Source organism: Doryrhamphus excisus, linkage group LG9 (genome assembly GCF_037039965.1).
Source record: "Doryrhamphus excisus strain RoL-2023G ecotype Guam linkage group LG9, RoL_Dexc_Guam_v1.1, whole genome shotgun sequence".
In the NCBI taxonomy this organism is placed as follows: domain Eukaryota; kingdom Metazoa; phylum Chordata; class Actinopteri; order Syngnathiformes; family Syngnathidae; genus Doryrhamphus; species Doryrhamphus excisus.
The window spans coordinates 14,078,253-14,101,756 of NC_136365.1; the positions used below are offsets into that span (position 1 = coordinate 14,078,253).

Genomic DNA, 23,504 nt, shown 5'->3' on the forward strand with positions numbered 1-23,504 from the left:
AAAGTTGTCAACATGTACATACAAACAAGGCAAATATCTCTGACAAATGAGGGAAAATAAAGAAAATTGCGACCTTCCACAATATTTTCACCAGTATTTCATGTTTTAATTAGTATTGTGGTGCATCTTTTATTTTGAAGGTCAGTCTTTCCTGGCTACAGGATAAGTTGATGTTATTAGGTCAATTTTGCCGGGTGGACCGGACGCATTTCAGTACAACACACAACTTCCATTTTGGCGGAGCGGTCAATAAAACCGCGTCTTGCATGGACTGCAAGCGGTAAATAAGTTTTCTCACTATGTTGACTTCGACTTAAATTCTGAAACGCGATTCAGCACATGGAAGCTCTGTAGCGGCTTGAGTGGGCGTGTAAAGCAAGGAACCGAGAGTGGGGTGTCATACTCATGCCACAGAGGGCCGAGACACGGCAGGCTTTATTTCCAGTCGGTCACTAAAGCAGGTGATTTTCATGATAAACACTTCCTTCAGTTTGAGGCAAGGAGCCCATCAGTAACATGACTTGTGGAGAGAAAGCCTACAGCGGTTCAGCACTCCATTGACTCAGTCCTGTTACTCAAAGGAGTCATCTTTGGCTCAGGAAACATATACAAGAATGACACAAATTGCCTGAGATGGGCCAGTACACATTTGGAGTGGCTCAGTATGTTTGTTATCAGATGTAGGGTTGAAAAAAGACGGAAATGTACGTTTATTTTGACAATAACAACAAGGAAATGACACCGATTTGGTGGAATGGGCACTACTAAATCTATATTCTATATAGGACTATGCACATGATGCCAAATAGGCCCCATAGTAACTGCAGATCCGATTAGCACCCAAAAAATGAAATGGCGTCCTCAAAATTGAAACTACATCGAGCCAATGCCAAATTAAAGTACTTTCATTTTGAGACAACAAACAACCTAGGATTTCAGGATTTTTTTCCAACTGGGTTTTTTGCAGGTGTACATGACATTTATGAGAAAAACATCAAAATGAGCCCTATTGAGTTTAAAAACTAAAAACCAAAAATAAAACAACATATAATTACAAAGTTTACACAGTAATAGTTTTCTGTGAAGTCATTTTTACAGGCGACTGACATGGAACCTTTTCATTTCCTGTTTACACACCACGGAACTTCTCTCTGTCAATGTGTATGCCCAATGTGTGTGTGTGTGTGTGTGTGTCTGTCTTCATCTCTTCATGAAGTTGTCCAGGGAAGCTGGTGTCCTTTGAATGGAGTGGATATTCCTCTTCACTCTGTCCTCTAGAGAAGACGTGGCAGCGCTTTCCAGCTTCATGTCGCTGCCAGAAAGAAAGGCGAGTGTTACTGGATAACCACTTCATTGTTGATAATTCATGTCAAAATTAAATCAATAAACGTACTGGATAAAGCCAGCATGGCGGTCACGTTTGGAATTTTGTTCCCGCTGTTTTTCTTGCTCGTCTTGCTTCCTGTATCTTCTCACATTGTTCTCCCTGTCCTCGTCTCTCTGCTTGGCCTGGTCCATCATCTCCTTTCTCTTCTGCTCAAGCTCCTCTGCAGAGAGCTTCCTGCGGAAAAACCAAGACAGGTGATTCAGAAGACCAGCATCCCATGTAGTAGCAAACATCTTCATCTCTTACTTGGACACGTGGTTCCGCTGCCTTTGGTATCGTTCCCTCTGTGGGCTGCAAGCTCTGACCTCCACTTTGTTGTTTCGGAGTGAGGAAGAAGAGTCCCTGTTTTTTCTGGGAGGAGATCGGCTTGGACTCCTCTCCTTGCGTCTTGTGTGATTGAAAGCAGATGACTGGTGGTGTTTGCCGGCAGGGAGCTACGGTACAAAGCAAGTAGCAAACATAAGAGCTGCGTGACATCATACTTTCATGCTTCTTACTGACCTGGAGGCCGTAGCCTGGAATGTGACGAGAATAAGATTTGGTGTGTGTGGGCATTTCTTCCTGTGAGTGCGGCCTGAAAAGCATAGTGTTAATATGCATTTTTTTCAATCACAAGTATCCTAGTATACATACAGTATCCATACAGTATCGTTAGCACCTGTTGAGGGTTGTTTTGCTGGTCCAACCAAGGATAGAGTACTTTCATGATGAAACAACCTTACCTGTGTGTTTTCTCATCTCCCTCATCTGAGCTACAACTCGAGTGTCTCCTGTGCTTCTTCTCCTTTCTCCTCTCTTTTTCCTTCTTCCTCTTCTTTTTTTCTTTCTTGTCAAGATTCTGGCGCAGCTGCACGAGATGGAATATTTCACACCATCGGTAATGTGCTCTATTGCTGTCTGAAGTGGCACTATTTGGAATTTGGCTGACATTTTCTGGAGAAATACGCATCTATGATCGCACAGGACTCATGTTGCATCATCAGGTCTCTGTCCTGGCTGCTCAGTACAATACCATATGGCTCTGGCACCAATTTGACAACCAGTGCATCCAGCTAATTATGTTAAAATGTTACTTCAAACATAGCCCAGACTATAATGACAAAAATTTGACTGTGGGACGGATTGTACAGTGGCAACCATTTGGGTTGATGGTCCTCAGACAGCCTGACTGACGTCCACGTAGCCCAAACCAGCCATGGCTTGCACATTCACTTGTGACTTTACAGAAATGGACCCATTTCTCATGGAAACAACCTCTTTGGCTCTCAAACTTTGATGTCGACAAAAGTGACCAACCATGTACTTTTTAGTAATGTAATCCCTCGTTTATCATGGCTAAGTGGTTCCAGACCTGACCGTTATAAGTTAGTATTTACCAAATACAATCCTTATTTATAAAAGATCATTTATAAAATGAACATTTTCATAGTTATAGCACATAGAAAACCTTTCAACATAAGTATGCGGCTCAAAATATCCGCTGTGGTGACTTCGAAATCAGGAAAAGCCAAAAGAAAAACAAATAAAGCATACACAACATATACTTTGTAATGTGTCTTCTGAATGCGTTGTATTTGTATTTTACTTCATTTAGCCATTTTTATGCTTGAAATGCATCATTTAGGCAGGATATACCCAAACTTTGCTGAAATGTGTATATTGTTTTGAATGGCCACATGAAACATATTTTGGAAAAACCATGACAGTGAAGCTGCAAAATTGAAAGCACTAAGTGGTGAGGGATTACGATGATAAGAAGAATACAGTGGACATGACATGAGTATACAGATAATATATATGAGACAATTTTACCATTTCTTTGATTTTCTTCATCTTAACAGGATTTGTCAAGACTTCTCTCTTCTTTTCTTCCTCCCGTTTCCTACAAACAAACACAAGATGTATTTGTTTTGAGCCTGTGCCTCAAATGCAACACTTCCATTGATACGCTTCAATGCAGACACTGAAGACACAAGGGCGCCAAGTTTCCACGGTGTAGTGCTGTCCCACATCCATCACTGGAATTGTATTACTGGAAATGTATGAAATGACAATGAAATAACAATACAGTGCATCCGGAAAGTATTCACAGCCCTTCACTTTTTCTACATTTTGTCATGTTACAGCCTCATTCCAAACTATTAAATTAATCTCTTACCTCAAAATTCTACACAAAATACTCCATTATGACAATGTGAAAAAAGGTTTTTTTGACATGTTTTGAATTTATTAAAAATAGAAAACAAAAAAATCACATTTACATAAGTATTCACAGCCTTTGCTTAATACTTTGTTGATCCACCTTTGGCAGCAATTACAGCCTCAAGTCTTTTTGAATATGATCCCACAAGTTTAGCACACCTATCTTTAGGCAGTTTTGCCCATTCTTCTTTGCAATAAGTCTCAAGCTCCATCAGGTTGGATGGGAGACGTCTGTGCACAGCCATTTTCAGATCTCTCCAGAGATGTTCGATCGGATTCAAGTCTGGACTCTGGCTGGGCCACTCCAGGACATTCACGGAGTGGTTCTGAAGCCAATCTTTTGAGATCTTGGCTGTGTGCTTCGGGTCGTTGTCCTGCTGAAAAATGAACCTTCGCCCCAGCCTGAGGTCAAGAGCACTCTGGAGCAGGTTTTCATCCAGGATATCTCTATATATTGCTGCATTCGTTTTTCCTTCTATCCTGACTAGTCTGCCAGTTCCTGCTGCTGAAAAACATCCCCACAGCATGATGCTGCCACCACCATGCTTCACTGTAGGGATGGTATTGGCCTGGTGATGAGCAGTGCCTGGTTTCCTCCAAACATGGCGCCTGGCATTCACACCAAAGAGTTAAATCTTTGTCTCGTCAGACCAGAGAATGTTGTTTCTCGTGGTCTGAGAGTCATTCAGGTGCTTTTTGGCAAATTCCAGACGGGCTGCCATGTTCCTTTTACTAAGGAGTGGCTTTCGTCTGGCCACTCTACCATACAGGCCTGATTGGTGGATTGCTGCAGAGATGGTTGTCCTTCTGGAAGGCTCTCCTCTCTCCACAGAGGAACGCTGGAGCTCTGACAGAGTGACCATCGGGGCCTTGGTCACCTCCCTGACTAAGGCCCTTCTTCCCCGATCGCTCAGTTTAGAAGGCCGGCCAGCTCTAGGAAGAGTCCTGGTGGTTCCAAACGTCTTCCATTTACGAATAATGGAGGCCACTGTGCTCATTGGGACCTTCAAAGCAGCAGAAATTTTTCTGTATCCTTCCCCAGATTTGTGCCTCAAGACAATCCTGTCTCGCAGGTCTACAGACAGTTCTTTTGACTTCATGCTTGGTGTTTGTGCTCTGACATGCACAGTCAACTGTGGGACCTTATATAGACAGTTATTATATTTACAAATCATGTCCAATCAACTGAATTTACTGCAGGTGGACTCCAATTAAGCTGTAGAAAGATCTCAAGGATGATCAGTGGAAAAAAGATGCACCTGAGCTCAATTTTGAGCTTCATGGCAAAGGCTGTGAATACTTACAGTGAAGAAAATAAGTATTTGAACACCCTGCTATTTTGCTATTTCTCCCACTTAGAAATCATGGAGGGGTCTGAAATTTTCATCGTAGGTGCATGTCCACTGTGAGAGAGATAAACTAAAAAGAAAAATCCAGAAATCACAATGCATGATTTTTTAACAATTTATTTGTGTGATACAGCTGCAAATAAGTATTTGAACACCTGTGTATCATCTAGAATTCTGACCCTGAAAGACCTGTTAGTCTGCCCATTAGAAGTCCACCTGCACTCCATGTATCATCCTGAATCAGATGCACCTGTTTGAGGTCGTTAGCTGCATAAAGACACCTGTCCACCCCATACAATCAGTAAGACTTTAACTTGTAACATGGCGAAGACCAAAGAGCTGTCCAAAGACACCAGAGACAAAATTGTACACCTCCACAAGGCTGGAAAGGGCTACGGAGCAATTACCAAGCAGCTTGGTGAAAAAAGGTCCACTGTTGGAGCTATCATTAGAAAATGGAAGAAGCTAAACATGACGGTCAATCTCAATCGGAGTGGAGCCCCATGCAAGATATCACCTCGTGGGGTCTCAATGATTCTAAGAAAGGTGAGGAATCAGCCCAGAACTACACGACAGGACTTGGTCAATGACCTGAAAAGAGCTGGGACCACCGTTTCCAAGGTTACTGTAGGTAATACACTAAGACGTCATGATGTGAAATCATGCATGGCACGAAAGGTTCCCCTGCTTAAACCAGCACATGTCAAGGCCCGTCTTAAGTTTGCATATGACCATTTGGATGATACAGAGGAGTCATGGGAGAAAGTTTTATGGTCAGATGAGACCAAAATAGAACTTTTTGGTCATAATTCCAATAAGCGTGTTTGGAGGAAGAAGAATGAAGAGTACAATCCGAAGAACACCATCCCTACTGTGAAGCATGGGGGTGGTAGCATCATGCTTTGGGGGTGTTTTTCTGCACATGGGACAGGACGAGTGCACTGCATTAAAGAGAGGATGACTGGGGCCGTGTATTGTGAGATTTTGGGGAACAACCTCCTTCCCTCTGTCAGAGCATTGAAGATGGGTCGTGGCTGGGTCTTCCAACACGACAACGACCCGAAGCACACAGCCAGGAAAACCAAGGAGTGGCTCCGTAAGAAGCATATCAAGGTTCTAGCATGGCCCAGCCAGTCTCCAGACCTGAACCCAATCGAAAATCTTTGGAGGGAGCTCAAACTCCGTGTTTCTCAGCGACAGCCCAGAAACCTGACTGATCTAGAAAAGATCTGTGTGGAGGAGTGGGCCAAGATCCCTCCTGCAGTGTGTGCAAACCTGGTGAAAAACTACAGGAAACGTTTGACCTCTGTAATAGCAAACAAAGGCTACTGTACCAAATATTAACATTCATTTTCTCAGGTGTTCAAATACTTATTAGCAGCTGTATCACACAAATAAATTGTTAAAAAATCATGCATTGTGATTTCTGGATTTTTCTTTTTAGTTTATCTCTCTCACAGTGGACATGCACCTACGATGAAAATTTCAGACCCCTCCATGATTTCTAAGTGGGAGAAATAGCAAAATAGCAGGGTGTTCAAATACTTATTTTCTTCACTGTATGTCATTTAATTTTACAGTTTTGATGTTGTTTTTTAAGAAGTCATGTTGCCAGTTTGTATGTAAAAAAAGTTGAAATACTTAGAAACCAACTGGTGGGCCGGATTCAACCACTTGGTGGGCTGCATGTGGCCCCTGGGCCATAGTTTGCCCACCCCTGATTTAGAGTGTCCAAAGTGCAGTCATGGGGCCATTTGTACCACACAGGTGATTTTTATTGGTGACATTCGTGACATTCTGAAAATACAATTCAGCATGAAAACTACAAAAAAACGACAATACCATCCATCCATCTATTTTCTATGGCACTGATCCTCAGTAGGGTCGCAGGTATGCTGGACCAGCTGACTTTGGGCGAGAGGCGGGGTACACCCTGGACTGGTCACCAATGCCAGGGCTCATATAGAGAAATAACCATTCTTACCCACATTCATACCCATGAACAATTTGGAGTGGCCAATGAAGCTAACATGCACATGGAGAATAAGGGTGTGGAAAAGAATCGATATTAATCGATGCCAGTGCATCGGCAAATTCACTGTATGGATGCAATTGACGCGTGAAATGTAGATTCATTGCGATGCGTTTGTGGGTATCAGTAAAATCCGATGCAAGCTCCATTTTATTAATGTTCAACTTCCCCCCCATATGCGGTTCCCCAGGTGCAATGAATGCACCATCATTACTTTGCGTTTTGTATTGCATATGGACGGAAGCCGTGAGGCACAGACAACTACTTGTAAAACAGCATGGACGTTCGCAGGCAAACAGCAGCGAGGAAGTTTCTATATTTAAAACCCCCCACCTCCCCCGCAACGTTTAAATGGTATGTTTGGAAACACTACAGATTCTCAAAAAAAACGTCCGTCATTTGTAAAGAATGCTGCGTTAAGAGGCGTTAAGAAACATGCAGACCCCCTTAAAAAGGGGACACCACAACACGGACAAGTCTACACCCCCACCCCCCGTCTAGTTCCTCGTCGGACACCGGGGAAAAACAAAGCAAATCAGGTCAGAACAAGTGGATCTTCCGCTGCTTTCCAAATTGTCCAGGAGCTATTTGCCCGTCCCTGCAACAAGTGCCCCCCCCGAACGAGTGTTCAGCACAGCAGGCGACATTAGAACAGCAGAGCAGTTAGCTTCTTCCTGAATTGTGAAACAATTTTAAAGGGGGTAGAAGTTGTTTTCCACTTTCTGCTCCTCGCTACTGTATTAGCCTAGCTGCTAGTGCATTCATATTAGCAGTATGTTTTGCAGACAGGAATATAAACAAACATTGATTCCACTGTTGAAAGTGTCACTTTGACTTTGTTGTTGCTGCGTACTGTATTTTTTACAGCAGTGATTGCTTAATTGTTTTACTCCACCACTGAACCAGTGCCATTGTAATTGCTTAGCCGATGTGAAAGTTGTTTTTCAAAAGTTGTTGAAGATTGATGAGTTTTAAATGGCAAAAAGAATGATCAAGAAGTGGTGCCTAGTAAAAAAGACATACAGTCCTTGAATTTACTGCCAAGTGCCTATAAGGAATAAAGCCAAATCCTTTGTGTATGACCATACTGAATTCCATTTTTTCCCTTTGCTTATTTGCATCATGTTGAATTGCATCATATCGGCAATTAGGCAAAAACAGAAGTTCATACTAATAATATGCCTTTTCACCTATAGTATGTCACATATATATATATTTTTGAATATCTACATCTCTTGGTTCACAAACTGAAGTGACCCTTTAATGCTTTCATTAGTATGTGGCCCTCACTTGAAAAATGTTTGGTCTAGGGCCTATCCGGTTACTCAATTGATCAAAACAACAGGCTTCAGATAAGTCGGCTGCAAAATATAACTGTTGGTTGCAGCCCTACTGCCAGCACTGATACAATAAAAATACCAGAGCTCTGTTTGCTTTAATATGCAACCACGACAAGAATATCAGTGTACATAACCGTCTTCACAAATGCAGTGTCTGACACGCTCATGGTGTTCCCTTCCCGGTCGCTACATTCTCATTATTGTTGTTTTGATATGAAGCACCCTCACTACCAGCAAAGTATGATATTGGAGTGACTCCTAAGTTGTGGAGTATAGATGTTGTGTGGCCATGAAAACGCAGGCACAGCGGTAGCCACGTCTTGGCCACGTTTGTTCATAACATGAAAGCACAGATTGATAGGTGATATCTGCAATTTCCCATATGTTTTGCCGTACTTGTCAGTGTGAGCACACACAAGCCTACGTTGCTGAAATAAAATATAATCAACAAGGAAGCACGGAGACGGTCACTCACCGAATTTGAAAGAGAGGGTCTTCCCGGATCTTGGCGGCCATATCGAGGCTTGACGCAGCCGTGACAGGGCTGAAGATGGAGCCGGGCAGAAGGCCAGTCTCTGCTGAGGGACCACTCTCAGGCTCCTCGTACTGATCAGTGATCTGCTTGTCAATGGGACGTCCCATGAGATACTCCTCTCTGGACACCTGATTACAAGCGCCCTGGTACATCCAGTCCAGACGATCATCCTTCTTTCTGTCAATTGTACAAACAAATACATGTCACAACATGACTGACGGTGTAAATGTGTCTTTACATGACAAATATCTTGATAACTGACTTGATGGCACCCGTTTCCACTGCGTATCGTGTAATTTCTTCACGGGCTCTTTCATTCTTCAACTCCTTCTGGAGCTCCTCAATCTTCTTGCGTTCGGATTCATATTTTTGCTCAGCTTTCCAAACGCGTTCGATGTTTTTCATAGTCTGGGGGTGCCAGCTCTTCTTTAAGTTCTGGGGCAAAGACAATGTGGAGACATTCAAGACATACAGCGTTGTTTTTGAACTGCGCCGTCACCATACACCAGGGACTTGCAAAGTAAAACCCACAGCTAGCATATATATACATTTTTATTTTTGTCAAAATAATACATGTGTATTGCCTTCACTATGTGGGAAAAGTTTGAAAACCCCAGGTGTATCATAATATATTTACAAAAACAAGAGGTCATCGTAGGCATTAGCATGATAGACAACTAGCATAACACAAGCTGTTTTGTCTTTCGTGTGAGGCCAGATAACACTTACCAGATCACCACCTCCCATTTTTAAGTCGTTTAGATTGCCAAATAAGAACGGAATTGATATAGTCCTTCGCCAAAAGTTCGGTGAAAACGACACTCAGGCACAGTGGCCGACGTATTTACCCTACGCGTAGTCACTGTTGGACTTCCTGGTTGCTACATTCCACTTCCGGGTGCCTTGTCTTTGTACTTGTCATGTCAGTTGATCAGTTGCTCACGCCGTTGTGTAACATTTGTATCTTTTGTATGTCATTTTTGTCTAAATTGTGAGAAATATAAAATAACTATACAGTACTATATATGTGTGGGCGACGTCACGTCCGGTTTATGTCGTCACGTTGTAACTGAAGTTCTTTTAGTTGTCTGAAATGCAACTTCCTGGACAGTATAATTCTCCACAATATATCCTGGCAACTGATAATTGGGACACTTTATTTCAAATATTGAGGGGAAGCGACTAGGTACTCTGCACCTAGAGTGGCCAAAGTATTAGTGGAGGTGTATGTATCATTTTTAATAATTGTGTGACTGCTGAGAGGCATTTATTTGGTGCCCCCTACTGGCAGAAAATCATTTTTCATCTTTCATTACTGTAACATTCTGCTTATGCTACAGCGTGACATAGCTCAGGAGGTAGAGTGGTTGTTGGTTCCATCCTTGATGTCCCTGTGTTCATTCAATCTTTTTTTATATATTTCACTGCCCAACATTTCAAATTCAGCAATTTTTAGTCTGCTAAAAACCAAAGGCCAAATTGAATGGTGCCCTCTATTGGATTACAAATATTTACATTGTCCATTGTAACGTCCTACCTGGGGTAGGCAAATATTTTAACTCGTGGGCCGCATTGAGTTAACAAAATTGTCCGGGGGGCCAGAACATGTATTTAACACACACACACACACTACTTTATGCTTATATTTTTCTTTGAATTATTTGTCTAATTTTATCTGTAAAAGTGTTATACTATCATGTCCCATGTCCCTTTTTTCAGGAGCACTTAAAACATCAAACTACATCAAAAACTATATAATTTCATTTCACAGTTTTGTTTTTTTACTAAATATGACATCCGACTTGCAAGTCATTTTGCCAGTTTGTATGTTAAAATTTGAAATACTTAGAAATTCAAACACTTGCTGGGCCGCATGTGGCCCCCGGGCCGTAGCTTGCCCACCCCTGACCTCTAGGGTGCCGTGGCTCAGGTGGTACATTGGTCGTTTCCCATGATCGTTGCTGGTTTGATCCTCAATGCTTGTGGAGAACACTCGGAATATTTTATGGCTCCTTCCCAGATGGAGTGACATTCCATGTGCCAAAAAGCAGATTTGGCTGCCAAAGATCATGTTGCCCAGGCACAATGGAAGAGAGGTTTTCTCCCCACCTGATGGTTGTGAACAGGTTTAATGGCTATAGGATATTTCTACATTTCAGTCCAGCATGTTGGAAGGACTGCAATGAAACCACAAACTACTACTACTGAATCCAACAGCTGTTTTTATTTTATATACAACAATAATAGATTAAGTAAACATCATAGACCATCATCATCACCATCACTTTTTTACAATCTCTACAAGTTAAAAATGACTAGCAAAATTAGTAAAAAAAAAAATGCATCTCATCCTACTGATCAACATATATGGTAACATCCAAAACAATTACAATATTATAAACTACCTAATTACAGTGTGCTGCTTTAGTTATCACAAGTGTACTTATTAACTTGTCAATGACACAAAGTGATGATTAATTTCGTACACGTATGGCCTGAACTATGTGTGAGACATTGTTAATGGGCAGTGGTGTCATTAGCCAATGTTGTAATTATGATCTACTTAATTTCAAACAAATAAGTGAGTGAAGTGCTGTCAAAAGCTGTAATAATAAATAATAATGCCCTGTATTTGTTAGCAATTTCACTTATAGTAGCCAGGTAAAACAGGTAAAAAGTGAACCCAGCAGCACAGTTCAGCCAACTTCCACGTATTATCAGACATTGACAGGATAAGATGTTTTTTGACTGCATGCTGTTTGCCTGTAATCGTTTAATGTGTCTAATAACTGTGACTGTGTGTAATAACTGCACATTACAGGGTTTAGAGCAGGGGTGCCCAATGGGTAGCTCACCAACTGATCCAAGAATATAAGCATCAACTTTGTGCTACCTTTTAATACCTTTTAAATATTGACAATTATACAATAAATGAAACTCCTTTCACTTTGTCAAAGTAGCTCTAATAGTGGTGAATGTTGGACACGTGGTTTAGAGCATGAAAAACAGGCAGTTTTCGGACTTTTTATGGGTGCATCCATTCATTGACATTGGTAAACAGTGCGTAAAATAGAGGAGCTCTACCATTGCTGTTCTCCACGAACGTATTTACTTGTGTGGAGCATTTTCTTCCATTTACATCGAGATGGAACTCGAGCGGCAACAATGAATCAATGAAGTGATGATTCATCAATTATGCTATTTTGGATATTCAATCAAAAGGTTTTGGATTCAGCCTCTCAAGTGTGGATATTTTTAAATTTCCATAACCTATTAGCTTTGTGTCTTGGGCAAAACAAGGTATTCACACACACATCACACATCAACAGAACGATGCAACGAACCGAAAACACAACACAGCCACAGCAATGCATCACATAAACTAACTACTACTAGTGGGTGATAAACAACAACTATAAGAGCTAAAAATAACATGTAACGTCAAACTTTTATTTGCAAAATGCCCGCAAGGCTTGCTGGGTAGTGCAGCTGCAACAACAATATGAACTATGAGCAATAAAACATGACATATCAAGAGTATGTTAACTCCTAGTTTACTTCTCTGATGAACTCCTCAAGAAACACAGCAAAATGATGTGAGAAAGAGCACAAGCTACCCAGCATGCCTTGCGGTGGGAATATATATGTGTTCTTTTGGAATGGGTATTATGCATAGTTGAGCAGTGGGTAGGTTGCTTTGTGCGTCATGTGTTGTTTGGATGGCTTTTTTGTCCAAGCCCATCACGCTACTACCTGAGGTGTGCCTGAATTAAGCATTTTCAAGCCTAAAAAATGAAGTAAAATACAAATATAATGCATTATCAGTGTCAATAATCATACGCCGATGAGACCATTGTCAGGAAGTACAAAAACTGGATTAACAAAGGAACTTTCCCATTGCTAACGTGTGTGAATCTATGTTACATCTTCTTATATCTACTATATTGGGTAATACAAGTGTAAAGGTGACTATAGGGGTGTTATTTCTTGTCTAGAGGTTTAAAAAATATCTGTTTAAAAAACTTCCCAAGAAGGTTGTAAACAGTTTTTTATGCGCTAACTGCAAAAATATTCAATTTATAAATAAGGAATTGTGGAATCTTTGCGGAAATTCACTCATCACTGCCCAAATAGTCGTGATAAACGAGGGATTACTGTTACACCACAATTTAATTTCTCCTGGCAGGAGTCTGTGCTCCACTGAGTGTTATCACAGAGTTAAAGCAGGGTGAAATCATTTCTTTGGGTTTCTCGCGCTCAAGCGCTCAATCGTAACAGTCTTATGACCGAAAGTGCAACGGATGGCAACCCTTACAATAAAGCGGTGAAAGGAGCTGCGCTAGCCAGTCACACTGGAGACCGAGGGGTCTGGCTCACATTTCAACTTCCGTTGAGACTCCGAGGTGTCAGGCGCTGACATGTTTGGGGACGACTGAGGAGTTTTGGAGGAATCAAAGATCTTCCCCTCTCCGTTCAGCTTCTCCTCCCCGTGCCCTGCCGGGGACTCGTGCGTACGCATGTGCTTGGCCAGGTGATCGTTGCGCATAAACACCCGAGGGCATAACGCGCAGCTAAACTTCTTGGTGCCGGTGTGCGTCTGCAGGTGGCGCTGCAGTTCATCCGAGCGTGTGAAACGTTTGCCGCAGAAGAGCCAGTTGCAGACAAACGGCCGATCCCCGCTGTGCCAGCGCAGGTGAGCCTTCAGATGCGAGGTCTTGGCGTAGGCTTTGCCACAGCCGGGGATGTGGCAGTTATGCATGTGCTTCCTCCTGCTGTCGTCCGTGCTCTGACCCAGTTGCTCGGCGTGAACGCAGTTGGGGCAGCGACACACCGCCTGGCCGCCACCTCTGGAGGAACGCCGCTGGGACTTTGGACGGGACGGGGCGGCGTTCTCCTGTGGCTCCTCCAGTGAGAAAGGGTCCTGTTGTAGGATTTCGGGAGGCAGAGGCTCCATCTTGAAGCCATCCGGAGGGAAAAGGTGGGGGGAGTGCGGAGGCGGAACGTGTTGCGGTAGAGCCAAGGAGCACAAGTGCGGGTCAGAACCGTAGGAGGCTAAAGACGACTGCACACCCATGGAGCTCCCTGGACTCACGGAGGGCAAGCCAGCACCTTGTCCTGTGTGGAGATCAATCCAGTTCCCCGGTTGAACATCACGCTGGAGATCCCACCAGGAAGGGATGTTGTTAATGTCTTCGGAGCTGCCACTAGATGGTGCTGTCCGTAACCAAGACTCATAATGGTGGGCCATTGCAGGTGTAACGTTGTGGATGAGCTCAGAATGTCTTCTGGGTGATGTTCAGATGATTACCACATGGCGGGGAGATGATGCACTATAAAAACCTGCAGACAGAACCAAGACAAATTCCATCAATGACTTCACAGGACCATGTGCAATGATCTCATTCTTCTTCCGGGCGATGAAGCCGCCTTTGTGGCGCTGACATTTCTATACTATGCACAACAAATCCTCTTTAATATTTGAATAACACCCCACCCCCCACATATACGAGGATTCTCACACTCCATGGCCGTGCAGACAGAAGAGAGGGGGAGACGGACGTGTCCAGACAGAGGCCTGCCACATGCATCCGCTGCCAGGTACTTCCCATGGAGGACAGTCAAAGGCAAGCTTAAAGAAAACAACATCATTGGCCCTGTGCGGGAGGGGGGGTGGGGGGGGGTGGACCGGAGCTGTTGACAGGGGCGCAGTTGGTAAAGGAAGAAGTTGCAGGGAGGTATGGCTGCGGGCCAAAATCTATTTGTACGTCTCTGTGGCTTGTGAAGATGAGATGAAACCTGGCAGACAGGAGAACCTGTTTTCATGAATCACACTTGATTTACAACCACAAGCCCTCAGGCGACACACAAAGAAGCCCCGTAAAACACTTGGCCTCAAACACACCGGAGGCACCAGTCTGATGACAAACAGCAGCCGGAGAATGAAAGTCCAGCCGTAGCATGACGACAACATCCTCGTGTTCAGGCGCAGATTTTATGCTCAAGTTTTGCCTCATCTCAAGTTGGTACATACATACAATCCACATATGATTTTTCATAAAGTGTTGAGATTTCGCACTTTGTTCGGTGGTCCCTGAAGGCATCATAGTTGTTGTGAGACATAACTATAAGGCCCATCAGTCAAAAACAGCGCCATGTTTTGAACAACATTCAATTCACAAAGAGAAGAAGACTAAGCCAAAGAGAGGGGCCAGCGTTTACACCAAGGACACAAACTAAAGCTACACAAGTCTATGGATCCAATAGAAACCTACCTTTTATTACAGACCATGATGCCCGGATGCATACTGGGGCGTGGAAAGCCATCAAATGCTCCTATTTTTAACACCAAAACTTGTGTCTATTGAATGAAAATAGACTGAAAATCATACATGTGTACTTAGGTAGTCAGTATCTGACACAGCAGCTACAAGCTTTACATAATTAGCGTCCTAATGAAAACAACACTGCTGTATTTCTCAATTCACACAGGTATCATCAAGTTGCACATTACTTACAGACAAGGCAGAAGTGTATTAGAAAATATTCCAACATTTAGTAAAGTAACATGATATATATATATATATTTTATTTTTTATTTTTTTTTTTGATATGTAAGTCACATCAGTTGTAGGAACGGACAACCTATGAAAAAAAGTGTGACATACTCAATGCTCTGTTTTTTTATGATTCGGTTTTTATCGAACATTCTCTCTTTTTGGACAATAAATATGATCTCAGGGAAGAACTACATTTGAAACACTTCTGTGCTAGGACAAGGTTAAAAAGCATTTCAGTCTGTGGAATCAAACTATGGAATGGATTGAGTAAGGACCTCAAACAATGCACAACGATGAGCCAATTCAAGAAACAATACAAGCAGTTGATGTTTGCTAAATACAAGGATGAAGAGTCTTAAACCAGTCATGATGTGCTATATATATCACTATATTGACATTTACTATGGTACCCATTATGTCATTGGATGGTCATTTCACCTCGTACTTTGGTACGTGATAAAAAAATAATTCATTCATTATTTAAAAAAAACAACTTGAATTATATTGGGAAAGCAGGAAGTGAACAAATGTAACAGTTAGATTGTAAAAATACCATATGGAGGGATAGGATTTAATAAGCTTTGCTTCTTCCTGCTGCTTTTGGACATGTGGAACTGGGAACTGATTATGGGATGCACTCAATTGTAATCTGATGCATGTTCAAATGAAATTAAACCATTACCATTACCATCACAATACTGCACATAACAAACTCCTGTGTACTGTATAGTACCCTAATAAAGCAACCTTATGCGTTGCTGACTCACCTTCCATGCATTTTCTTACTGCATGCAACTGCAAAATAACCCACAATGGGGCTAAGGAAAGCTACAAGTGCTACAAATTTCAGAAAGAAACACGATTGATCTCGCCAGGATGTACGTACGCTAAATTCTGATCAGCAGGTTCCAACCATTCCTCATTTATAATTATTTTGTTTTTTTCATTGTTTTTTGCAGGTAAAACTATACACCTTACAAAACATATGTTTTGTTCATGTTTTTGGGTGTTTGGCTTAACATTATTTCTTGTACATTCTAGTTTTAGTTTAACCTTTTGGTACCAATTAATGATGAGAACAGAGGTTCAGTTGTGTTGTATTATCATATATTATTACTAAATACAAGTATTTATTGGTGTTGATTATAAATTTTGCATTTTTTGCAATTTTGTGTGCCAAAGCTGAAAGGAATACAGACTTTTAAATCTCATGTAATAGTAATCACAAGAAGCAAGAAGGTTAGGAGCGTGGAGAAGTGACATTTTTATGGACGTAATACTGTAATTATTCATCCATGGTCCTGGATCATAACCCCCATGAAAAAGGTCCACCTACTGTATGTCAATACGAACATGACATTCTAAAATTCCACTCTGCCCCGGGCAACATTCCGTCTATGTAAAGGCCGATACGCCTTAAAAGGCGTCAATCAGCGGCAGGAGGATGAGCTGTGATTTCTAAAGGTGCCAAGCCAAGCTTGTTAAAGGTGCAACATGTTTGTGGGAATGGACGAGAAGCCCAAAGCTGGCGTGTGCACGACTCCGAACAATAAAGTCCTCGCCCCAAACCATCTTGTTGACTCCCCCTCCCCAACCCCTTTCCTTCTAGATCTGCAATTATCTTTACAGCAGGAAACAGTAAAAGAGTCTGAAGCTTTAGAAGGTAAGTATCTTGAGCTGAAGATGGCTTGGAATGATACCATATCTGACACGGGGAGACGTCCAGCAAGTCAGCCTGACTGACAGCCCAATTATTCCCTCCGTATTACTCCGTATTAGTCAATATCAGTCAATAACAGTAAAGCATTTCTCTTCCTTCTTGAAGGTAAAGTCAGTCAGGGATGGATGGCAGGGATCAATACAAATATCGATACTGAGCAGGCGATTGATACTAGCAGCATAACGGATCATTTCAGTCATGTGTGAGAGCAAATTGTTTCTTTATTTTTCTACAGAAAATGTTGTTGGTATTATTGTTGACATTTCAATAAAATCATATCTGTAAATATCTGTAAAAGTCATTTAGTCGTTTAATTCAGACCAATTCTTTTTTTTAATTACAGTGTGAACCAGTAGTTGACAATGTTGAACTTTTGGACAATTCTTATTTTTATTTCATGAGATGCTGATTTGGGGGGGGTTCTCATCATTTTTCTAATTTACCATGTATTATACTATGAAGCAGTTGGTTTTTATTGGTCCCACATCACAAAATCTATCAATGGGTCTGCTAAATTTCAAAGTATCAGTAAGGTTGTCCCCTGCTACATCACCGTTTACCCTTCCGCCATTGCTGTTTTGCATTTTTTTTGGTGCAATTTTGCACGTTTTTTTACAGTGTAGGCGCACTGTGTTTTGGATTGGCTAAGGAAGAACGTGCATTGTGTTCTGCGTCCTGATTGGCTAAGGAAGAACCCACGCTTTGTGTTCTGCATCCTGATTGGCTAAGAAAGAACCCGTGCATTGTGTTCTGCGTCCATATTGGCTAAGAAAGAACCTGTAAATTGTGTTCTGCGTTCTGATTGGCTAAGGAAGGACCCGCGCTGTGTGTTCTGCATCCTGATTGGCTAAGAAAGCACCTGGGCATTGTGTTCTGCATGCTGATTGGCTAAGGAAGGACCCGCGCTGTGTGTTCTGCATCCTGAGTGGCTAAGAAAGAACCTGTGCATTGTGTTCTGCGTTCTGATTGGGTAAGAAAGGACCCGCGCTGTGTGTTCTGTATCCTGGTTGACTAAGAAAGAACCTGTTCATTGTGTTCTGTGTTCTGATTGGCTAAGGAAGAACCCGCGCTTTGTGTTCTGCATCCTGATTGGCTAAAGAAGAACCCGCGCATTGTGTTTTGCGTTCTGATTGGCTAAGGAAAAACCCAGTGTGTTCTGGATCCTGATTGGCTGAAGAGGAAGCCGTGCATTGTGTCCTACCCTCCCCCATAAACGAAGGATCACTGTACTTGGTATGGAATCCATACCGAGATGGCCCACCCCTGATGGATTGTAAAGGCAATGAAATTGTAAAGCAATTAGTTTGGAATTCCCTAATGAAAGGTGCAGTGTTTAAGGTCCAGCAAATTTATTTCACGTCGGCCTGGAGCCAAACGACTGCTCTGTAATTTTGGGGGAATGTGACTCAGACGTACGTGGAAGTAGTCGCCCCGCACTCCGCTGTCACTGACCGTAAACAACCGACGCGTCCTCCTCCTCCATTCTCCAAAGCGCTAGGAGCACTGATGGAAACAGCTGGCACAGGGAGAGGGGGTGGGGTCGGCAGGGTCGAGCCTGGGAAGAAGGGGATGCGGCAACGCAATGACAGACCTGGGACCATAAAACCTGCCTGGCCAAGACCCGGCACGGCCCCCGCTTTACAAGCCATTGGAAGAAAGACGGAACTGCGTGCAATGAAAGGTGGAAATATTTGTGTCACTTCAACCTGCTGGGAGCCAACATGCAGTTTTGTCCTTATTTCCAATGCAAAACTCTACAGTTTTTGAAAGCAGTTGTGGTTTGAGGAGGACATCACGGCCTTTGTTGGGGTTTGTCCAATGAAATTGAAGATCTGTCGTCTTTTAGGTTATTTATTTATGCAGTTGCAGTAGTCTCTATCTTGGTTAAATTATTTCTATTAAGTAGAATTCCTTATTTAGAAGTGGAATATTTTCCTAGCTAAGGAAAAGCTTGGAAAACCTGTTGACTACCTTGTACATACAGGTTTTACCATTATTAGAGCCACCTAGACATGAAATAACAGCCCTATAGTCACATTTACACTTGTATTAGCTAATATAGCAAACAAAATAAGACATAAATAAGACTTGTGCTCATGTTTGTTGCTGTAAGTGTGTTCCTGTGCTGGACAGTTCTGAGTTGAGTTTTAGCTTGGCGTGGGTTACGGCCACAGCAGTAGCCTGTGTTATGTAATGTTCTGCATGACAGACTGGACTCTAGTTTTAGTTGTCTTTATTTTTCTCGTCATTTTTTTCTCGTTTGGGGCTCTTATTTTGGTTTATTTTGGAGCAAGAATGCTGCTCAGTGGTGCACGCCATTCTGGTCGGGAGAAACATTGATATAAATATGACCCGGTGTCTTAGTTTTACGCCAATATTGGCCGATAACATCCGACATCCTTGTATAAAATAATAAATAAACACATTTCCTTGCCAAAACAACTAGAACTAACAAAGTGCAACTTGCATTTTCCGGGGTCTCTGAAGGTTAATACTGTATGAAAAATAGTATAGGGAATAAAATTTAAAAGAAAAAACATATAATAAATATAGAAAAACTGAAATAAATCATAAAAATACAATAAATAAATAAATGATATAAATATAATATGTTATCAGCTCTGTAGGTAGTTTGTTTAAACCACACAGGGGGAGGAGTTGAACACGGTATTCTAGCAGGGGTCGGGTCCTGCCTGTGATTACCCTTCAAGCGCTTGTCTATCAAAATGAAATCTTTTGGGCCTCTTGCAAATAGTTGTCTTTATAGCCAGAAAAGAAGTCAAAGAAGAATTGTTACACTTGACAGTCAAAATGCTGTTCCTCCATGATGGAGTGAAGGCAGTTTAGATGATATCTTCAGTGATTTAGCGTGCATAAAATGTTGCAGCAGTTGTCAGGAGAGGACATTTTTTTTCGTCCTTCTCACCTGCCTGTGGAGAAATATACAGTATATATTGATTCATAGGCTGCATACAGTGTCCAAAGTGCCACCCGGGGCCCATTTGTGGCCTGCGGAGTCGTTTTTATATTTCATTTTCAAAGAATACAACAGAATGGTTAGCATAAACACTGAAATGAAAATAAAAACTTTTGTTGTTTCCCTTTACTTACCAAATAAATACCTTTTCATCAATTGAGTGGACAATGCTGGCATAATGAATGAGAACAATGAGAACAAGACTAATCAAAACGGCAATATTGACATTGACTTTCTTCTCATACGTTTTGTGTATTTAAGTTCTCATCAAAATATTAACAAAATACTGCACATATATTGTAATCATATTGTACCGTAAAATGGGAATATAAGGGACGACGGGGTAATAAGGGACAATTTTCAGGAAAATGTTTTTTGAACGATTTGTTCAAGGATATATGCTTCTTTGGAAGAAAAAAAAACAACTCAAAGCAGCTTCCTGTTTAACATGAAAAGGCAGAATTACATTTCGAAAATTTTCCTGAAAAGTGTCCCTTTTGTCCCCTCGTTTTACGGTAATGATATTTTTGTGTTTTAAGTGGCAAAGCAAATTAGCAAAACAAGCTGCGGACTAATTTGGCCCCTGAGCCGCATTTTAGAAACTGCCAGCGAACTTCCTTCTGACAGCGGTCAGTAAAAGAGTTTTATATAGTAACCGTCGACTTCCGTGACAACGTATTGCGCTCTTTATCAAGTAAAAGTGAATGATTGCAGTAGAGATGCGTGTCATTGCATCTTATTGCAATGAGTTACCTGTTTGCTCTCTGAAGCCGCGTCTCGCCGCTCTTATTTTGGAAACCGTCACATTGGCCGGAAAAGCCTCGCTGTCTCTCTTCCCTCAGTCGCGAAATGTCCGCAGAAGAGCGCGTTATCCCCAGCCGGATAAACGCGATGAGGATTCCTCATTCTAGTGTCTTCATGACGCAAGGCGATGACGCACTTATGGTCCGTCCACGGATGTGGCAAACTTTACAGCAGCGCGTGGGTCTTCAGCGAGTCTAGACCCCGCCCCCTCTGATGTCACATCACCGCCTACTCTTGAGGATGGATGGCTTTCCTCATTCCTTCTGTATTTGGTTTCTTGTATTGCTGAATCATACAGTACATTGAGCATTTTTTCTCATTGAACACAAGGTTTCTCAAACTTGGCCCAATTTGTATATGTAAAAGGAATATGGTGCTAACGTTTCTCGTTTGTTTTTTTCATATTGAAAGGTCAGGAAAACCCTTAATGGTTGATTTATATATATTTCATATGCATAACAAGATTACATGTGTATAGACTGTGTCACTTAGCAAAGAACTACAGTGTTAACTGTAGTTATGTCTATGACATCATGGGCTTCTTGTTTCCATGTATTAGCAAGCTAATAGGCAGCGAACAAGGACGTTTTGTGATAAAAATACATTAAAACACAGTTCACACAGTGTATTAATACAAAATGTGTGCCATATTGTACTCTAATTGGAGAATGTACGCAATTTGGATGGACATTTTTAACCGAAAAACACACTAACCGAGGCTCCACTGTATATTAATTTTGAGGGTAATACGTCAATTCAGTACAAACTAGACGAACTCAGTGCAGAGTTATGCCAAGCGCCATAATTCCATCCATATTGTGATTTACATATTATGCCTACATTTATTTTATCTACTTATTTGGATTCCTTGACCTTGAAACATATAAACATATCATGGAAGGGCTTGAATTACTTAAAGAATGCTAACAATGCTAACATGCTTACATTAGCATGCCCAACACCTCAAATAATAGTGTTTGTATAAGTGCCTACTTCTGAAAATGATTAAAATGTTTGTATAATTACATTAACATGCTAACATCTAGCATGATAGCGCTAAGTGTCTGCTTAACTGCTTATATTCATGAACATCACAAAAAATGCTTGTATGGTTATGTTAGCATGCTAGCAATAGTAACATGCCTATCTTAGCATGCTAACACCTAGCATCATAATGTCTACCTATGAAAATGGATACAAATGATACTATTCAAATATTAGCATGCTATTATGCTAACGATTGTGGTGTTTATACATATATGTGTGCAACTGTATACTGTATGAAAATAGCAAAAACTGCTTGTATGCTAACATTAGCATGTTAGCATTGCTAGCATTGCTAGCATGGCGATGGATCGTCATGGTGTTTCTTTACAGAACAATCCAATGTGAAGTCATAGGAAGGCTTCCATGATGGCCCAAAGATGTTGACAGTGATCCGTTTCTTCAATATTGCTTTGTGGTCTAATAGAACAAGCCTGTGGTAACAATTCACTGCAATGTATTATGGTATGAAGTACAGTCATGATAGCGAGTACTGTGTTATGCATAATTACAGCCATCATACCATTATTAAAATCACTCTTGTTGTTTAGAATTGAAGCAATTAGTCGGGAACAGGTTTTCAGGTCGTGCACATGAAAGCAGTGTCTATGTATTTTGTAGACGTTCATGATGAATGAGCTATATGATAGTAGATATTACATTCATTTGCTACACATGTCTGATGTAACACAAACACAAATATTATAACACAAAGATGCATCAGTTGGGGCCCAACAGCACAGAATTTCAACAAGTCTAACCAAATAGGCTTTATTTGCATGTTAAACTCACGTGTTTCAAACAGCCCCCCTGCCCCAAGACTTTTTTGAGATGCCTAATTTTCCCCCGAAATTACAATGGAAGTTGCAGTGTTTTATTTCTGGTGTTTATTGTGCTAAAATTGCAGAAAAAAGCAAAAGTTGCAAGAAATCATTGTGATTTTCCCTTTGTGTAATTATAATAGGGAAATTTGTTGACCAATAAATAATTATGTTGCAAATGCAACTAACAAAAAGACTGCGAAAGCATCTTACCACCATGGAACACAAACACGTGCCAAATACAGCAGACTTTATTCAGCCACAACATTAATACAAATACCAGAAAAGCTTTCACAGTTGAAAATCTACTATCAAGGTACATTACTATAGAAATGGCACATTCTAGGCCAGCTGTACACTGACTCATTTTTTATTTACGAACGGAATGTTTTCGCAGTTATTGCATCTGATACGTTTTTTAACATTCAGCCCACTAGACATGAACTAACACGGCTATGGTCACTTTTACACTCCTATTACCTGATATAGTAGACATCATAAAATAAAATAAAACATACTATAGACTCAAACATGTTTGGGAAACTTCCTTTTTGTGTTTTTTTAAACTTTTTTTTAAACTGTTGAAAATGCTTAATTTAGGCAACGGGCCTAAAGATGCTTCCTGATTCCCTACAAGCAAAATAAATGCATTTTAATTTGGAATGTTTTGTGAACATGGGCCGGTTTGTACCTGGACTAGCCCACAAACTTTCTGAAGCTCGACACCTTTCCAACG

At 41.4% G+C, this 23,504-nt stretch overlaps 2 protein-coding genes across 3 annotated transcripts; both read right to left on the reverse strand.

Moving 5' to 3' along the window:
• Window positions 1-685: 685 nt before the first annotated feature.
• Window positions 686-9,740, reverse strand: cwc25 (CWC25 spliceosome associated protein). The gene is made up of 9 exons (XM_058076218.2): window positions 9,575-9,740; window positions 9,108-9,280; window positions 8,786-9,022; window positions 3,200-3,269; window positions 2,110-2,234; window positions 1,889-1,961; window positions 1,634-1,821; window positions 1,394-1,561; window positions 686-1,312 (listed from the first exon to the last, which is right to left on the reverse strand). The coding sequence occupies exons 1-9, from the start codon at window positions 9,590-9,592 to the stop codon at window positions 1,201-1,203; spliced, it is 1,164 nt and encodes a 387-aa protein (XP_057932201.2). The 5' UTR covers window positions 9,593-9,740; the 3' UTR covers window positions 686-1,200.
• A 1,310-nt stretch (window positions 9,741-11,050) lies between these two features.
• On the reverse strand, window positions 11,051-21,061 carry sp6 (Sp6 transcription factor). Of its 2 annotated transcripts, none has more exons than XM_058091748.2 (2): window positions 20,853-21,061; window positions 11,051-14,185 (listed from the first exon to the last, which is right to left on the reverse strand). In XM_058091748.2, the coding sequence occupies exon 2, from the start codon at window positions 14,091-14,093 to the stop codon at window positions 13,185-13,187; it is 909 nt and encodes a 302-aa protein (XP_057947731.2). In that variant the 5' UTR covers window positions 14,094-14,185; window positions 20,853-21,061; the 3' UTR covers window positions 11,051-13,184. The 2 variants fall into 2 exon arrangements, with proteins under 2 accessions (XP_057947731.2, XP_078649208.1); XM_078793082.1 differs by lacking the exon at window positions 20,853-21,061 and adding an exon at window positions 14,365-14,465.
• Between the last annotated feature and the right edge of the window lie 2,443 nt (window positions 21,062-23,504).